The 19,519-nt window shown below is 45.4% G+C and overlaps 2 protein-coding genes across 9 annotated transcripts in view; one reads left to right on the forward strand and one right to left on the reverse strand.

The window, feature by feature from the left end:
* The window catches only part of AIMP1 (aminoacyl tRNA synthetase complex interacting multifunctional protein 1), an 80,923-nt gene extending 74,564 nt beyond the window's left edge, over nucleotides 1–6,359 (reverse strand). Inside the window, exon 1 of one of the 2 annotated variants that reach the window (XM_014599696.3) lies at nucleotides 6,263–6,359. Coding sequence is in view for 1 of the 2 variants with exons in the window: in XM_014599660.3 (XP_014455146.1) it covers nucleotides 6,108–6,109 (2 nt within the window). In the remaining variant the exon portion in view is untranslated. Of the gene's footprint in view, nucleotides 1–6,107; nucleotides 6,211–6,262 lie in introns of those variants that run through there. The other variant, XM_014599660.3, reaches the window with a different exon arrangement.
* An 86-nt stretch (nucleotides 6,360–6,445) lies between these two features.
* Nucleotides 6,446–19,519, forward strand: part of TBCK (TBC1 domain containing kinase) — a 186,769-nt gene continuing 173,695 nt past the window's right edge. For 3 of the 7 annotated variants that reach the window (XR_002094296.2, XM_019500077.1, XM_019500078.2), the window contains exon 1: nucleotides 14,628–14,860. Coding sequence is in view for 5 of the 7 variants with exons in the window: in XM_019500077.1 (XP_019355622.1) it covers nucleotides 14,668–14,860 (193 nt within the window). In the remaining 2 variants the exon portion in view is untranslated. Of the gene's footprint in view, nucleotides 6,591–8,399; nucleotides 13,061–14,627; nucleotides 14,861–19,519 lie in introns of those variants that run through there. The other 4 variants (XM_006269375.4, XM_059722136.1, XM_059722137.1 and 1 more) reach the window with 4 other exon arrangements.

Below are 19,519 nucleotides of genomic sequence, written 5' to 3' on the forward strand. Positions count from 1 at the left end.
ATACCTTATCAGTATAGGGAGAAGGCATTTTATTTAACAAACTACAGAACATCTGTTCACATAAGGAAGCTTAAACAAATAGAATGCCACTTCTTTTCATCATAATTACTGTCATATGCATCAAAGAAACATTTGATGAAAATCATACCCAGAATTATAAATGCAAACACTTTTTATAAGTTGCTAAGTAAATAAATTATTATTATTAAATGCAAGTAAGGTCACAGAAGAAAAGATAAAAGCCAGGATTACAAAATAGGATGGGAAGGCAGATTAAATAAAGTTTTAACGTTAAAAGTTAGAGAACATATCTGAAGAATTACAGAAATTTAAAAAAATTAGAATTGTTATGTAGTAAAACAAAAGCATTTCACTGATATATAGAGCAAACCTAAGAAAAGTGAGGCTTCTGAACAGTTTAGGGTATCAGCTCTGAGAATCTGACACAAAAAAAAGGATTTCGATGACAAATACTATAGACAGATGCATATACTTCACTTGCTTTGAAGAAAGATTTTGAGCACATCAAAAACATTAAATAAATGTAACAAAGATACAAAACAAGATCTCTTAGGTAAGGACATGACCAGGAAAATACTAGAAATGCACAGCAATATGGCCTAATGTCAACCACATTACATTTTAAGTTTTTCTTTATAGTGAGATCTGGTGTAGTCATACCACTAACTCACCAGGATGCCACAGAAGCTTCTAATATACTGGAGCCCTTTTACTCAAATTCACATGGAATTTTAAAAATATGACATGAATTGATTTGAAGCATTTGGCAAAAGCTGCATAAAGCTTCAGGGATTTGCTTCCTTTTTTCTCTTTATAACATCATACAATTAATTTAGTTACTATAAATTGACCTGGGTAAAATATGTAACAGCAGCAATAACAACTAATTAAGTGAATTTTAGAAGTTGGACACATATCTGGAAAGAAAACTATTATGAAAAACATTTGATGGCTCATAGAAATGGACAGACCCTGATGAACTATTTGGTGTTTTTTCCTCTATCATCCTTCTCATGAAATAAAGAGGTCCTAAGTCATAGATAAGGATTTACCCTATTTGCAATTTCACATTTTTCACAGAAACAATGAAAAAAGTGACCCCACAAAAATGGTGATTCCTGCAATTTTGGCATGGGATTGGGGGGAGGGGTACTAAAAATATAATGCTGGCTCCCCAGTGGGAGGGGCAGGAGCCCCTGGAATGAAGAGGAGCAGCAAAAATAGCAACTGCACTTCCCCCCCGCCATTGATTGGCCAAGAGGGCTACCTGGTGTGTGGTCCTGGCCCTCTCCACCAATCAGCAGCAAGGTATGGTTCTGCATGATGGACAGCCCTCTTAGCCAATCAGTGGTGAGGGACAGGGCCACCAGGACCCCTCAGCCAATTAGTGTCATTGGGGGGATGGAGTGGGAAGCCACTGAAAAAAGACTGTGAAAATGGTGCCATGGGCTGTTTTTGCAATTTAGGTAGATTCATAGATTTCTAGATTCTAGATTGTATTTCTAGATTCATAGATTTCTAGATTGTATTTCCTCACAAATATCCTTCATAATGCCCAACTTCAATACTTTTAAGAAATATTTGTTAAGGCATGATTTCCTATCATGGTAGAGAAACATTAATATGCATCACCCTATAGGAATGTCTCGTCGCTGGCCAATTCAAGGATCACAGGGGCCCATCTAGCCCCTCAATGGATACAAACAATTAATTAAACTAATGGCAGTACTAAGGGGGGGGGGGGGGGGGAGAACAACTGTTCTCCTGTCAATTTGATCTCAATCTCTCATTACATTTAGATGCACTGTTAAATTCAAATTTGGAGCATTGCCCAGTCTTGTACAGCTAGGATATTTAGATTAGTTATATACATGAATCTTTAATGAAAATCAGCAAAAACTTGTATCTTTTTGAAGATTTTTACTACAAAAACCACTCATAATGAACTGCATGGGAAATGTACTGAATCCTGAAAATGATCCAGCCAAATAAATATTATCTCCATTTTCCAGAAGTTGGAACTGAGAGCATAGAAACAATAACTTATTTGTTTAAAGTAAGAAAGTGTGCCTATAACAGTTCTGAACATAACCATGACTTCAATTCATATAATGGCCCATACGCCTCAGGCATGCAATAACCAGTAAAACACTACAATATCACTAATATAACCCCCATTCCCTAATATGAAGTTATAAACCCACATCTAGGAATCTTGCTGGTCAAAGTAGATGTGGAACTGTTTTGCAATATTTCTATGATCACTGTACATGCCCACCTTTCTGTATTCTTTTACACATTGGAAAAATATTGCTTAACCTACATGGTGAACTGTGGTGAGAATGAGATATGGATACTTACACTTAGCTGCATAGAATCAGCCATCAAGAATTGAATGGGACCAATCACATGAGTAAGGAGCACCTCAGTCAAGACAAGGTAAACTCAAACAAATAGAGATTAAAATTAATCACTAGCACCAGGATTGAGTGGACTTGCTGGGAGATGGACAATTTTAAAAGGAACAACAAATATGGGAAAAATAGAGGGCAGGAGAGGAGAGATTCCCATCCTGGAAAAATTTTCCTTAATACTTACGATTCACTCAGGCCCCTACATCTCTCAAGGAAAAAGGAAAAGAGAGAGAGACTCTCCAGAGTGCCTCCCAGTTGGGTTAAGAACAGAGACTGTACTGTATGCCCCCAATTCTGAATCAAAGAACAAGATGCTGCTCTGAGACAGTAACATGGGACCTTGCAGCAGCAGTAGCCCAGGACCAAGAACAGGACTCAGTACAGCCAGAAGCTGAGGCCACCAATAGTAGTCTAAAAGATTTTGGGGACGGATCCCATGCTTATGACCAGTTGCTTCAGCTGGGACAGGTGAGAGAGCGCCTAGAAATGGCAGAACCCCACACATGAGAAATCAACTTGCCTGAAACTTGGATTCCTACAAACATTTGAAAATATTTGATACACGCACATTCTTTGAATCTTTGTAACCACCTCTAGAGAGAAAAGGGTGAAGAATTTGTTACTTATTTATGTATTTATTGAAATATTTAATATACATTAATTTAAAGTGCACGTGCATATTGAGAAAAATGTGTATATGAAACAACTCTTTCCCAGTCAGCAGATCTGTTCAGATCAATAACCACTGTCCCACACAGTGCATGGCTATAGATATAATACAGAGCTGTCTTACAAAACTTAGTGAAAAGCAAGATTTGGTAATATCTGTTACTGGTTCAACTAACTAGTTGAGATGTTAGATAAGCTTTCCACTACAAAATGCCCTGCCTGGAGACCTGAGAAAACTTTATGACCAAAAGCTTGTCTAACATCTCTCTGAACTAGACAGGTGGACCAGCAAGACCTACAACCAAACAAACTATGAAACCTTGCTTCTCCCATATTCCGTGGCCCCCCCATTGCTCAAATGTAAACTCAGCATTAACCCAGCACCAACATTAATCCAAGTCTCAAAATTTTAGACTCCAGGCACACCACATGAGACTTTGAAACAGCCTTCAGAAGATGCCAGCTCTTAGCTTTCACTCATTTTTTACTACAGAAAAAAATACTACAGCAATTCTTCTGTTGCAAAGAACTCAGCAAGCCCATGGCAGGGCAGAATGATTTTGACACTGGATTCCTAACTGAAATCTTTGGGTTTCTTTTGTGAATCATGTGTAAATGTTTGCACATATGACAGTGCTAACAGTGCAGGGCACCTCTAGATGGGCTCTGGGTTGAGAATCACTGCATTAACCAGCAAAATCCTGAGCCCCAAGTCTCCAAGTCAACTGGAAACAACAGTGCAAAGGGCACTGGCTCCCAGACACTGCTTGCCTCTGCCAGTACTGACCCTCTTCCTGCCTTTCTTGTCTTTGCAGTCTAATTTCTTTCTCCTTCTTATACTGTTTTCTACACATCCTTTCACAGCATCTGATGAAGCAAGCTTCAGCCCAGGAAAGCTTGTGCTATGTATGTACATACATATACACACACATACACACAATAAACAAGGGCAGACTCAGGAGGGGTACAGTGGTACAGCTGTACTCCCCTTTGAATCCTGCTTTACCCAAACTTTAAAACCAACTGCCTGGCAATGACACCAGCATTCCTATTCAGGCAGTGATAAAACAGTTAGGGGTGCACTGATAGAAATGTTTTGGGCTGATAAGAATGGCCAATTTTTAACGAGCCATATCGGCCAATACTGATATGATAGCCAATATGCAGCCTGGCAACTTGTGCAGTGTCCAGCTGGTAAGTCTGTTGTGGGGGAAGGGGTGAGGAGGGAGGGAAGGGGTGTGGGCCCCTGCAGTGAGGGAGACAGTGGGGCTGGGGCAGGAGCTGCACAGCTGGGGCTGGGTGTGGGGCAGAGCTCAAGCTCATCCAGGGGGCATGGGGGAGGAGGGGGGAGCAGCTCTCACTGTTATGTGCACCCCAGGAAAGCATGGGTGGGCATGTGGCCTCAGATCTCCATGAAGGGCAAGGGTGGGCTGCCTTCTGTGGGCTGGGGGAGGTGCCAGACTCTTCCAGGCAGGGGGCTGGCCCGCGTTCAGGGCAGTGGCGCTGGGAGGGAGGCACCCAACCCAGAATTCGCTGTATCCCCCATAGCCCCCCCTTGCAGCGATGCCGCCACCCACCCTGAGCACAGCCCTGCCCAGCCCCCACCAGGAAGAGCCCAGCACTACCCTGCCCACAGCCTGCCCTCACCCTATGCACAGATCTGAGGGCACATGCCCCCCATGGCCTCCTGGGGTGCGTGCAGCAGTGGGAACCACCACCCCCAACCGTGCTCCCTGGATGAGCCACAGCTCCTTCCCATGCTCTGCCCTGGCAGTGCAGCGCCTGCCCCAGTCCTACTCCCTCCCTCACTGTGGGGGGTCTTGATCTGTTCCCCCCCTGCCCCCCATGCCTCTTCCCTCACAACAGACTTATCAAACTCACCAGACTTACTCCTGGGCCCTGTGCATGCTGCAGTTGTGCACGTACGCATTTATCAGCCACGTTGGTCAAAAAAGCTGAGTGCCAATACAGTCGGTTATTCTTCCTTATATTGGTGCCATTCCAATAGGACCAATGTATCGGTGCACCTTAACAAGCATAATTTAGCATCCTGCTTGCCATCACACACCTTTGAGGAAAATAAACTGCTCCAACTTTTATCCGAGCTAAAATGAACTTTTCCAGCCAGAGAACTGACACCACCCCCCAGCTCTCCTGTACTATATGAATTCCCATTTCTGCCTGGGAGAAACTTTACCTTCTCCTATGTATGGGGAAGGGTGTGTGTGTGCTCAAAAGCTTGCAAAAAAAGAAACATTTTGTTTGCAACTGCCGAGTTGGTCTAATAAAAGATGTCGCCTCTACCACACTGTCAGCAAACCCGATCACTTTGAGCTTCCAATACAATAAAGGAATGTTGATGTTCAATATCACTTGGGAGTCAAATGCCGAAGGAAAGCATTTGAGCAGTGTGGCATGCACCGCAGGGGGCGTTACGAGGTACCGCTGCCACCACCTGGGCACTGGTCCTCTGCAGGGCAAGTCCCTACCCTGGATACTTTCAAGAAACATTTGGATATTTATCTTGCTGGAATCCCTTGACACCAGCTGACTTCCCGCCCTGGGGCAGGGGGCTGGACCAGATGATCTTCCGAGGTCCCTTCCAGGCCTGATGTCCGTGAAGTCTTTGAACACCTGGCCACGCTGCCACCGCCAACCTAGAACATACCGGTAGCCCCGCCCCCACCCCCCGGCCAATCGCCAACGGCGGCGGGAGGCCCCGTCACCGTGCAGAACACACGTCATCGCAACCCCCTCCCCAACGGATTCTTCTGTCCCTTGGTTTCAACAGCAGCGGCCCCACCCCCCACCACCAAGCGCGGAGAAGCCCCGGGCCCGGGCACTCCCGACGCCCCAACCCGCCCCGTGGCCCGCGCCCAGGGTAACAGCCACAACCGCCTCCGCAGGCCCCGGCCGGTGTCGCGCATGCGCTGTGGGGAAGCGGTCGGCCAGGGCCACGCGGGAAGGCGGCAGGAACTGGGGGGGACGCAGCGCGACACTCACATGAACCGAGGACCTAATGCCGCCGCCTCGCGCCACCCGGGAGCAGCAGCCAGAAAAAGGACCCCGTGCTTTTGGCTGCCCGCCGCCAAGCCTGACGCCGAAAAGCGCTGTGCAACCTGAAGCCCCACCCCCACCCGCCGCATAAGCCACGTTACCGCCACAAACTGCCAGGGCGCGGCGGGGCTGCCGGGAGGGTTTCCCGGTCCCAGTGTCCTCTACATTGCTGGGTTTTTTTGCAGGCGCCCGCGACGGCCACCCCGACCTCGTCTCCTCCTCCCCCATGCCGCGGCGGCGCGTCTGAGGGTCCTTCCACACGAGCTGGTGCGGTGTGAAGACGTCATAGGCAGGGGGTTGGGAGGAGGTGGAGTATGACGACACCTGCCCGGCTGCAGAGGGAGGAGGCGGTGCCCGAGGAGGCCGGGCGCTAGAACGCGGCGGGAGAGGCAGCGCGCATGCGCCTCCCTCCCCCTGCAGCTGCAGCAGGTACCGCGCACCCCTCCAGGGCATCCCCTGGGCGCGGGGCAGGGCTGGGCGGTGGGAGTGGGGGGAGAAGCAAGGCCGAAGCCTTCGTTGCTGGCAGAATGCACCCCTAGCCCTTTAAAGGACCTTGTGATCCAGAAAGTGTGGTCTCTTCGCTGGGGCGGGGCAGGGAGCATTAAGCAAAGCAGGCGGGGAGCAGGAAGCTGAGCAGCAGATCAACCAGGGGGCACAACAGCCGATGGAGAATGGAAGGACACAGAAAGTAAATTAGGCAAGGAGCAGGAAACTGGAGCAGCACTTGAGGAGGGGTGTGCAGGACAGGGAGCAGGAAGCTGAGCAGGGGAGGAAGCAGGAAGCTGAGCAGGCAGGGAGTAAGAAAACAGAGCAGCAGATCGGCAGGGGAAGAAGTAGACAGCAAATCGGGCAGGGAGCAGGAAGCCAAATAGCAGATCAGGCACAGGAGAATGATCAGCGGCAGTTGGGGAGGGTGCGGGGTGAGCTTGTGGCACGCCTGTCAAAAAGATTGGTCGCCACTGCACTAAGAAGTAGCTGTAAATGGGCAAAGAGATACTTTCCTGACTGCGGACAGCGATCCTGAGTGTGACCCTGTTGCTGTTAGTAGTTTTGTCAGGTAGATGCAGGAAAAGGTGGCAGGTGATGTGTGTTCATTTTCCCTGCTGCCTCTCTGGAGAATTGTGGAAAGAGCAGGGAACCTGAGAAGCCTCGCGTTCTTTCTGTTTCAGGGTCCTAGGGGACTGCAGGAGCAGTGCAGCTATCTGAATGAGGATAGCCCCTCAAATCACTGCTGTTCCCCAATCTTTTCACTACTCCATCATCAAAAGTGTTATTTTTGCCAGGGGGGTGGGAAATAGAGGGATGGACAAAGTTTCTCTTTTCCAGCAACTTGGAATGAGGGGAAAATTTATCTTGCAACTAAAGCGAAGTGGAAGTCCTGTTTAGGATGTAAGCAGACCACCCCAGTATGATGTCTTCTGTTTTTCCACTTGGGTTGAAACTGACTGATTGTCTCTGGGCCTTGCTTTTTTGCCTAAGCTAGTGTTTCCTGTTTGCTTCTGGCTAATGGTTTCCTGGTCAGTCTATCAAATCCAGCCTGAGACTTGCAAGCTTGCCAGCAGCACTTTTAAGAAGCGAAATCAAAAAAGTTTCTCTTCCCTACTCCCTTCCCTCCCCTTTAGCTTCTGAGATTGCATCATGTCTTTTTGATCCCTGGGTATTTGTAGATGATGTCTAAACTGGAGGGGTAGCAAAAATAAGGCACTCAACTCTAGAGCTGTCTGGGGCTAGCAAAACAGTTCTTTCTGCTGTAGTGAAAGGAAAATAAGTAGTGAGCATGAGGACCAGGAGAGGAAAACACAAACATCAGTCACATAAAAAAGAAAGAGACATGACTGTGTAGCTGCATGCCATATCTAAATGAGATTGTTTTAATGTTTTATTAATGGCTTTGAAATATTTTTCTTTTAACAAATGAGATGGCTTTAATTGATGTTGGTGTAAGAAGTGTCCACAAATAATAACTTAAATGTAGTCTGAAATATAAAAATTGTCTTTTTATAAAGACAATAACCAAAACATCTCAGTCGTGTGTGTGTCTATTCCAAAAGAAGAGTTTAATAACTTACTGTTCTGAGAAGGCTACTTCACTGCCTAATGGCAGAATGCAGGCAAGCAAGAGAAGCCAGTGTGTACATGCAACAAGATTATAAAATTTCTGATTGTGTGCTCTCTCCTCTCCCCTTCCTTCCACTTCAAGTAAGTCTGAAGAGCAGTGGATTCTATACTACTTTTTGATGGTGCCTGTTTTATACATGAAGGAGGTTCTTCACAGTGAAAATAATGGGTGCTCATTGATGGGGGCTGGGGGAGATAGTTATATTACTACCCTGTGATTTACTGGTCTCCTCCTCCGCTCATTTTTGTTAGCTGTGGCCTAACTGTTGGGTTATCTTCCCGTCACCAGTGATCATTTAGTATGTGGCTACGCTATTCAGCTTTGTTTTTCAGTTAGCACCTAATAAATTACATTTGACACTTGTCAACATCTAATTTTGAAAAATACAGTTTAGAAAATGGGAGTAATGTGTTGTATGTGAAATTCAAGGTAACTATGGAAAATTGCAACATTGTCCTATTTGTTGCGGAAATAGCATAACCGAATGTTAAAAGAAGTGGCGCACACAGTTCACGGTAAGGTGCAAAACTTTTTTTGCTTGTTTACTGAACCTGTTTTCAGAGGATACAGCAAATATGGTGTTTTCCTTGCACAATAATCTTATTGTTGTTGATATATAACGATTATTTTTGTTTCAATCTACTGAAAATATTTGCTGACAACTGGTTATAATCTGTTCCTCTCCATTCCCTGCTATGTTGCTAGCTGTTCTTTATTTGTAAAGGGACTGCTTTTCATGTTAAAGATGTGGGTAGTCAGAAAACTTCTGAGAAAAGAAAATAACTGTGTTTGACCACAGTTAAATGTTGATCACATTTTCATTCTCCAGGAAAATTTTTACAGAAGGAAGTCCTTGGTTAGAGTCTCAAATGCTGTTTACATCATGATTTCTGAAACTCTTGATGAGAGCTGTTTAGCAAGGCAATATTGTTTCAGTTGAGGTTTATGCTATAATTTTACACTCAATGTAAATAAGTTAAATTTAAGTTTCATCTGCCAAAAAATGTAAGGTAGTAGTTTAATATGAATGTTCCTCTACCTTAAACAATTAAAGCCATCTTACTGCTCTTTTTTGTCCGAGCAGGCTTTTCTGCATCTCTTATACTTGTTTGGTAAGATATTGAAATTGAGTGAAATTCAGCCTGTCTGTTAACCATATTTTTATTATGAACACTTGTTTTAAATGAGAGCTTCCTAAACTGAGGGCTGGTGGTCCATGGAAAGCTAGCTGGTCATGTGATTTTTTTTTTTTTTTGGTTTCTCTTGCCTGCTTCCAGCTGCTGCATTGTATTAACCACAGCTAAAAATGTATCCTTTCGCTACAATAATTTTCCAAATTTAATAATTGCTGTAGTTGCAGTCTGAATGTTTATAGGCATCTGACTCAAGGGTTGAAGTTTTCATTAAGCAGCTTTTATTAAAATAGGGCATAATATAAATCTGTTTCAACCATGACATGCAGTCTTTTACATAAGGGCATGATGTTCAATTGTTCTTGGAACTGTTTCTTAACTATTATTTTAACAGCAGGATTGATTTAGGCTTACTTGGAATGGGAATGTTCCCTGCTTTAGACAAGAAATGGGAATTTGGTGCCTAACTCTTTAAGTCCTAAATATCCTTCAATTTAGGCCTACATGCATATGTTCTCCCTTTCTACTGAGATGGGAACATAGGTGAATTGATTACTTTAACTGGTGGGATTAGTTACCTCATTTGCCTGCTTGTGTACCATGTATCTGCTTCATAGGATACAAATTTAAATGCCAGCTATTTTGGGGCTAACTCTTCATAACGCATTCAAATTCTGGTTCCCCAGTACACTGCATATGGGAAAGATCCATTGGTTATATATTCTTCAACAAACTACTTATTAAAATGTGTGTAATCTAATTGAGTTAGTTTTCAAGTATCAACTGGCAAGTCAACAGTCTGTGATAGTAGGTAGGTAGGGTGCAGGAGCAGAAACTAATGTGGACACTTTGATTAGTGTAGCGTTTAAAGAACCATGCCAAAACTAGAAGCCAGAGGGCAAAGTAGTAAGCAGACAGATATAAAAGGGATGAGTAGAATTCATAGACTGATAGATTGTAGGGTCGGAAGGGACCACAATGGATCATCGTGTCCGACCCCCTGCCCCTGGCAGGAAAGAGGACCGAGGTCAGATGACCCCAGCCAGGTGACTAGCCTCCTCTTGAAGACCTCCAAGCTAGGTGATAGCACCACCTCTCTTGGAAGCCCATTCCAGGTCCTGGTCACCCTTACTGTGAAAAATTTCTTGCTAATTTCTAATCTAAATCCACTCTCAACTAGTTTACACCCATTATTCCTAGTCACTCTCTGGGGTGCCTTAGTAAACAGCGCTTCCCCTATTCCCCGTTGACCTCCCCTAATAAATTTATAGGCAGCCACAAGATCTCCCCTCAGCCGTCTCTTGTGAAGGCTGAAGAGATTCAGCTCTCTCAACCTCCCCCCATAGGGTCTGTCACGAAGGCCATTAATCATGCAAGTGGCCTTCCTCTGGACCCTCTCGAGATTCCCCACAGCCCTCTTGAAGTGCGGCGCCCAAAACTGGACGCAGTACTCCAACTGCGGCCTGACCAGTGCCGCATAGAGGGGGAGCATCACCTCCTTTGTTCTGTTAGTCATGCACCTGCTAATACATGACAAGGTGCGATTGGCCTTGTTGATGGCCTCGTTACACTGCTGGCTCATGTTCATCTTGGAGTCAATTATGACTCCAAGATCCCTCTCTGCCTCTGAGCTGCTGAGAAGGACACTCCCCAACCTGTAGGTGTGCTGGGGGTTCCTCCTTCCCAGGCGGAGTACCTTACATTTATCTTTATTAAATTGCATCCTATTTCTCTCTGCCCATTGATCCAACCTGCCCAGGTTAGCCTGAATCTGCTCCCTGCCCTCTGGTGTACTAACTTTGCCCCATAACTTGGTATCATCAGCGAACTTGGAGAGGGTGCTCTCCACGCCCTTGTCCAAATCACCGATGAAGATATTGAATAATATCGGTTCGAGGACTGAACCCTGCGGGACCCCACTTCCCACCTCCCTCCAGGCCAAGAAGAAGCCATCCACCACCACTCTCTGGGTGCAGTCCCTAGGCCAGTTGGCCACCCACCTGACCGTGTAGGCGTCCACTCCGCAGTCTGCTAGCTTCCCAATGAGGATAGGGTGTGAAACTGTGTCAAAGGCCTTCCTAAAGTCCAGGAAGATGACATCAGCCTCGGCTCCCGCATCCAGGCAATGTGTAACCTGGTCATGGAAGGCTACAAGGTTTGTCCGGCAGGATCTACCTGTGACAAACCTGTGCTGGGTTCCCCTCAGCATCGTTTCCCCCGCTGAGCCTGCACAAGTGTATTCTTTGATTATTTTCTCTAGCATTTTCCCAAGAATAGAGGTAAGACTGACTGGTCTAAAGTTACCCGGCTCATCCCTTCTCCCTTTCTTGAAAATGGGCACCACATTGACCCTTCTCCAGTCCTCGGGGACCTGGCCGGAGCATCACGAGTGCTCGAATAGCTGTGCCAGCGGCTCAGCTATGACACTGGCCAATTCTTTCAGCAGTTGTGGATGGAGGTCATTTGGGCCTGCTGACTTGTACCCATCCAGCTCCTCCAGGAGCTCCTTAACTATTTCAGAACTAACTGTAGGCGGACTGGTGCCATGTGGACATCTGTCAATGATCGAGTTGGGGAATTGGCTTGGTCGGTACACAGAAATACTGAAGCGAAGAACTCATTGAAGAGCTTTGTTTTTTTTCACTGCGTCAGCCACCAACTGTCCTGATTTGTTCTGCAAGGGCCCCCCTCTTCCACTTTTGACTGCTGTTCTGGGGTTTGTACCAAGTTGCAGAGAAGGTGCAAAACAGCAGTTCAGCTCTTGCTGTTTCCCAGCTAGTTAGATGTTAAGCTCTGCCTAGTCTTGCTATAGCTTTCCACTGCAGCAAAGACAAAATTGATTGGATTTTTTTGATTATGTGACCAGAAGGGAGCATTGTGATTGCATATTTACTTGAATATAAGATGAGCTTTTCTTCCTCCATTAGCATGGAAGAGAAAAAGCCCCTTTGTTTTATTCGCATATGAAGTACAAGGTGGGGGAGCAGGTGGATACCATGGCTCTGACTCTGGCCCAGACTGGGGCTGAGGGCCAGAGTCAGACTCGCAACAGATGCCTGCTGCACCCACCTCCCTCCACTTCCCCTCTGTAGCTTTTGCTCCCTCCCTCTATTCCCCTAAAAATCCCATTTTGTGCTGTTTCCTATTTATTTTCTTAAGATAGCAACTTAAGAGCCTGGAATATGTATCTCATTAGTTTTGAAGAAGTCAGTTTTAACACATACATTTTGTAGCAGAACAAATACTTAATTCTGTCTCATGTTTGTACTTTAGGCTTCTATCTGCTATGTATTATTTGTAATTAAATGAAAATGGCCACATATATCTACTTTTTCTTCAGTTTCAATTCAAAACTTCCAGAAAATAAACTGAACTTCAATAGAAAACTTGTTTTGTTCAAACATCAGTTTTAAATGTGTTGGTTTAGCCTTCATTAGTTTACCACAACCTACATATCCAAAAAAACAGAAAGCACATGCTCAGAGCTGACATCTGTGTGTCCATCCTTACTTCAGTATAGAAGGACACCTTGAGATTTCAGTGATTTCAGTTGGAACCTACTGTTGGGAATACAACTTTAATCAAAGTGAAGAATTCACCAAGGGAAGCTAGGAAGACCACGCTGAGAATCTTTTGCTGTGAACAAGGTTGTAAAACCTAGTCACGTGATGATATATATATTTTTTTTTAATTGTGTAATATGCCTTATTTTTTTTCAGGTATTGCATTCCTCATTGAGAAAAGTTGCAGGGCAGTATGAAGTCCCTGTGGCTTCAGATTCTGTAGTGCTCTGAGCCTCCTTTGTTTCATGCAGCTCTTGGGGTAATGGAGAATCCTCTAGGGGCTGAGATTACGGTGGCAGTTAATGCAAAATAAGTTTAAATACCTCCCTTTACAGCAGTCTCCCCTGGGTTCAGATCCTGAGGGTTCCCTTGCTGTTTCTATGTTTGTTCCCTGTCCCTTTTTTATTGAGCATCTGTGTTTTTTCTACTTTTCAGATCATATAGCTGCTGTTCTTTCATTGAAGGGCCTGAGATTCATATTTCCTATTGGTTTTATGCACATCTTCCTGAAGGCCTTATGTCACAGTGACTTTTGGGCTGGAGAGAGTAGAACCGGAGGACTATTAATACTGCTTGTTGCCTGTAGACTTGCTGCAGAGCAACTTGCAAGTGTTCTCCTCTATAATGTAATAAGTACATTGACTTAGGCCAGAGGTTGGCAACATTTTTGGGCAGAGTGCCAAAAACACCTGCACCCTCAACTTGTAAGATTTCGGTGTTCCAGGAGCCCCATCTCTGTTGTAGCAGTGCAACCCCAGACCCTGCTCCACAGTCTGCTCTGAGTCATGCATGCACCCACTGCCAGCAACAAGCTAGGCTGGGGCTCCACAGACCCAGGTGCAGCTGCTTGCAGCCTCCTGGCTGCCTGCCACAGCTGGCTCAGGCTCTGGGCAGGTGTCTGCTGCCCACCATGGATCCTGGACTGCTCCAGGGTCTGCAGAACCCCAGCCCAGCTCATTGCTGGTAGCAGGTGCACACATGCCTTGAGGTAGATGGTGGGAAAGGGCCTGGGACTGTTCTGCCACACCAAGGATTGGGCTCTGTGCAGCTCCCCCACTGTCCACCCTGAGGTGTGCAAGCAAAGCAAAATGCCTTTGCATGCCATGCTTTGGTACACATGCCTGGGGTTGCCTCCCCCTGGCCTAGGCCTTATCAAAGGCAAAGCTTAAAAGTCTCTTTACTCTTTCCTTTTCTTTCTACTCATTCCTCTGTAATGTCAAGACAGCATGGCAGTGGAGGAAGTCTTGTCATTTGTGGGAAGCACAAATAACTAAGAAAGTTCCACAAACAGTATTTTGAACTTCTGAAAATCGTAATTGTGGGATTCTTGCATGTAGGGCGTTAGTAATAAATTTCTCCTTTTTCTTTAAAATCCTGCTGACTTACTTTGACAGTGACCTGGTCTTCACTATAAGTCTAAAGTTCTTCAGAACTTCTGAGCGCTGCTTACAGCTACCTAGCTTTCCCCACTGCCTTTTGTGACCCCCCAGTGGGTTTGCAGAATTGTGATGTTGCTTCTATTTTCCAAGTAAATACTTTTGTTGTTTTTTATTATGTGCTTCCTATCTTGGTAATATTCATAAGCTGTTAATCATAGCAAATATCTGCTGTATGTAGGTTTTTAACATGCATTGTTTTTCTGCCCTCTCAGGAACATACTTGCTTGGAAGGATTTAAAAAAAGAACAAAAAATGTTCCCTTTGAAGGATGCTGAGATGGGTGCTTCCACCTTCTTTGCCTCAGCTCTCCCACATGATGTTTGTGGAAGCAATGGTCTTCCTTTGACACCCAACTCCATCAAAATTTTGGGGCGCTTCCAAATTCTTAAGACAATCATTCATCCCAGACTTTGTCAGTATGTGGACATTACTAGAGGAAAACATGGTGAGTTCCATGGAAATTGTGTGTGTCCATTTAGGTATCTTACAACGGTTTTGTTTAGATCTTTGAAGACAATTATTCTCATTTTAAATTTTGTCCTTTTGGCTTGCATCAAAAAACCTGGATTGCCTTTTTGTTGCTGTTCTTAAAGTATTAAGGCATTTCTGTTCTGACAAACTGTATCAGTGTTTTTTCTAGTCCCCTCCTTTACCCTCCCCCCACCCCACTGGTCCTTACCCCCAACCTCTCTGATGCACACGTACAAAGCACATGTAGATGGTTTGGTTATGCATCTTTAATCTAATTATTGTCATACGATCATGCCTTAGATCTTTCCTCTTTTATTTCCTATTTACAGTTCCACAGATTCTTTCATGAATTCTGTAAGTGTCTTGTTGTTCACTTGTCTTGGAGGTGTCTGTGATTCATGTATCGGTCTCTCCCCTACCTCCGTTCTATTTTAAGCCTTTTTTTTGGTCTTCTGCAATATACAGAAATGTTTTTGACTAAAGGCCATCTTAAAATTCTCTTCTTAATCTTCAACTTCAGTCAATTAATTTATGAAGTTCATGTTAATCCTTGAAATGCAGACTAGAAATACTTTACTTTTTGTTTACAAGATGATTCATTGTAAACTACTGCATTGTTCACTTACTACACAGCTTTTAAAATATTTATCTTTGTTTACTTAATTTGGGCAATTATTATTTATTTAAATCTTCTTTGCCAGTATAAATTAGAAGCCATTTGTTAAATGATCATCTGAGAAATGATTGTTCTTGTCACTTCTTCAAGGACGAAACTAATGGATAAAGCATTTTTCAAGTGGCTAAGCATACTGTTGTCTGTTTTCCCATGACTCATTGAATAAGGTATATCCGGATGAGGGAGGTTTAAAATGGGTGGCTTTTTCTATAGTGTGCTCATGTATTTGGTGATTCTCTCTGTGTTCCACCGTTGTCTGGTTCTTGAAGTGTTCCTTCCATATGTGCTTACCCACTTTGGCTGTGTGAATGTACTCAAGATGTACTATGCAGTATTCTGGTACTGGCTTAATGTTTGCAATGTAACATCCATTGGTGTTCTTTCCATCTGGTTCAGGCTGTCAGCTTAAATACCATCCTTGCCTGTTTCTTGTTCTAATAGATGGATCTAACATGCTTTGGTGGAAATTGTTTTAAGTAGCAAATTATGTTTTTTAAAAAGATTCTCTGTTTCTGTTCCCTGAAGACGAGTATTTTATTTGACAGTTGACATAGTTAGAAACTTAATTTGTTTAATAAATAGATCCTTAGAATCACCAAGCTGTTCCTCAGTACATTTTTATTCTTAAGAACCTACAAGGGTATACTTAAATCACGAATAAACTAAACAATTTTGCAGGTTGCTCACACATATAAATAGCAAATTCCGCAGATATTCTCTACCCCTTGGCACTGATTGGCAAAGAGGCCCCCGAAGCGGGGGCAGGGATGCGAGGGCAGTTGCCATCTTGTCTTCTCCGCTTTGTGCTGCCCTGCCAGCTAGCGCCTCCCTCCCCATGAGGCTGGCCTGCAGCAGCAGTGAAGACAGACCACTGGCTCCCACTATGTTTTTATTAAGTTTTGTGTTTTGTCTTGTTTTGTTTTTTTCAATTGATTTTTTTGTGGACAACCCCGGATCTTGCAATTCTGCAAAATCCATGGAATTGCAAATTGATTATGCCCGTACTTACAATCCAATCTTGTATTAGGATTGTTGTCAAATTAGTAGAGTTTACAATATTACCCATTGGGATTTTTGTGGTGTGTGTTTAACTTCTTGTTGGCTTAGAAAGTTTGGTGCACAACTAAATTTTAACAATGTGCCTTTAATCCAGGTTTGCAAATAGGATTTTTAAGAACAATATTGTCTTTGTATTCAAATAAACATAAAATTAACTTTCAAATATTCTTATGCTGCCTTAGGCAACCATAGGACAACCTGATTAGCAGGGATCCTGGTTTTCTCTGATTTAAAAAAAAAACAAACAAAAAACCCCCCAAATTATCTGATTAAAACCTCCAAAATCCACGTTTTACCGTCATTAAAATGAAATGTCACTTGTGTGTGCGCGCGCGCGTCAGTTGAACACAATGTTTTATTGATATATTTACCATTTGAAAGCCTTACCAGTGCCTCAGTCATAATAAAATAAATTCTAAATACCTATATATTTTGGCATTTGATTTTTGGTGTGTGTTACCATGGAAAATCAGCGCTTCCCTTACCCCCTTCGCTCCCCAGGATGCAGGTCCAGCTGTGGCTGTTCCCCCTCCTGATTTGTGGCACTGAGCAGCCCTGATATGATAGTGTGCTGTCGCTGCCCATGCCATTGTCATTCATTCCCAAGCCACAGCCCCCTGCTGCCCCCAGTTGTGCTGTGGCAGGGCAGCTACTAGGGCTATGAGACCAAGCAGCTGCATTGTGCCTGCTCCAGGCCCCACAGGTGCCACCTACAGCTGCTAGCAATGTCCAAGGCGTGGCTGCTGTGTGCAGGAAGCAGTGGCTGCTGCAGCCAGAGCAGAGGGAGGAGCATGAAGCCTGGGCCCCTGCCCGTGAGCAATAGGGCCAGAGCAGAGTCTGGAGGGGAGGGGAGAAGCATGTGGGCTGCTTGCTGTAGGGCTTAGACCTCCCCACCCTGCTGCCCTCCCCCCTGGGAGCCTCCGCAGGGTGGGGAGACTTGGTGTTACTGCCACTGCCAGGAGCCTCACACAAGCCACATGGCTATGCCAAGGCTCCCCCTCCCCACCTGGCAGCAGCAGGGATGGCAGTAGCATGGAGTTGTGTGTCGTTCCCCCTCCCACTGCTGCCAGGCAAACGGGGCACCTTACCTTGGCATAGCTGGCACGGGGCTTCTAGCAGCAGTGATAATATCACTGAGTTTCCTTGCCCCAGCCCACCCTCCTCTGCCAGGTCTTGCCCACTGGGCCAGAGGCAGCTCCTGCCCGGTGCCGGTCCAGCCAGGCTGCAGCCCTCTGCCCCACTGTCTGTGCAAAAGTCATGAGGCACACATGCCCCCTGCCCCCATACCCCTCCAGTGCATTGCCAATGGGCCTGCCTGGATGGTTCCTAAGCCCTGGCTCCCTCCCCATCCCCCTGCCTCCCCCCTGTCCCATGGACTTTTATTCAGCTGCTGGGGCTGCTCCAACCACCCCACCTGGCTGTATTGCTGACTGTGTGTGTATGCATGCACACACGCACGTGGCGTCCCCTGCCTCCAGTCGCATTCCCTGCAGCTCCTTGCAGCCTGGAACAGCCAGCCTTCAAGGGGGGACATGTAGTTTCCCATTTCAAAGAGAATTTTTTTTTTTTCCCCCCCAAGCAAAATGGAAAACCCCAGATCCCTGCTGATTAGTACTACATGATGAACAGTTGTGGTTCTACATACAGACACTTTTACATTTGCTTTGGGGATGGGGGGGCTCTTTAACTAGAGCGGCTTAGAGAGCTGTTCTAATTAAAGCACCTCAGCATCTCATGTATTGGCATCCCTGTGCTTTAAAATGACAGTGGGGGGCAATTGAACTAAAGCTCATGAGCTTTAATTCAAGCGTCCCCACCACAATTTTTAAGTGCAGAGACGCTGATGCATGAAATGCAAGGGGCTACTGGAGCACAGTAATTGCCACACTCCAGTAGACTCGATTAATCAAGTCTGCTCTGATGTGCTGTAATTGCAGTGTGTCAGAGCAGCCTCCATGCTCATCTACAGGCAGCCAAAGTTACTAAAATGATTTCCCAATCTGGTGGGAAAGATTCATAGAAGTTGCTCTTGGCAGAGTAATTCCAAAGCTGTTATAAGGACTGGACAAGGTTTTACTTTTACGTTCACCTATCTGTAATTGCAGTTATTCTTTCCCTCCTCATAAACAATATCATCATAATGCAGTGGTGCTAACCTTCTGGCTCTGTGGGCCAGATGAGTGGTATGAGACTGACCCCAGCCTGTGAGATCTGTCTGTGAGCTGGATCCAGAATGTGGTCAGTCCATAGGTATGATTAGTTATACCAGCCTGGCCCTGTGCACTGGACCTAGCTCTGGAGCAATCCCACATGTCAACCCATTGCCATGCACTGGATACAGCCACAGAGTGACCTTGTGCACTAGCACGATCCAGCACATGGGAGCCTTGTGGGCCAGATGACACTGTCCCTACAGGTCTGGAAATTTGGTAGGAGAGTGGTAGCAGTGTTAATTACCATGGCTCTGGAAGCTGTGACAACTGATGCTTCTCCACCATCCCTGCCACCAATTTTCCAGACCTGTGGGGAACCCCATTGTTGGTAACCTGGCTCTGTGGGCCAGATTCAGCCTATGGGTTGAAGGGTAGGCACTAGGCCTGTGCAAAACGGCTAGTATTTGCTTTGAATTCGGATTCTGCTGATTTTTCGGGGGACAGTTATTCGATTCAGTGATTCAAATCACTGTCCCAAATTGATTTGGCCAAATCTGATTATGAGATTTGGCTGCCACCGAATTGGCAGAATCTCTGAATCGAATAGGCCCCATTCCCTACCCACTCTCCCAGCCTCGTCAATGGCTGCCCCGCCCAGGCCCAGCGTCCCAGCACTTTAAATAAATAATCCCCATGCTCACCAGCTCCTGCCAAGTGAGGCGGGGCAACCCCTGCTGCCCGCTAC

Source organism: Alligator mississippiensis, chromosome 2, assembly GCF_030867095.1.
Source record: "Alligator mississippiensis isolate rAllMis1 chromosome 2, rAllMis1, whole genome shotgun sequence".
NCBI classification, from domain to species: Eukaryota; Metazoa; Chordata; order Crocodylia; family Alligatoridae; genus Alligator; species Alligator mississippiensis.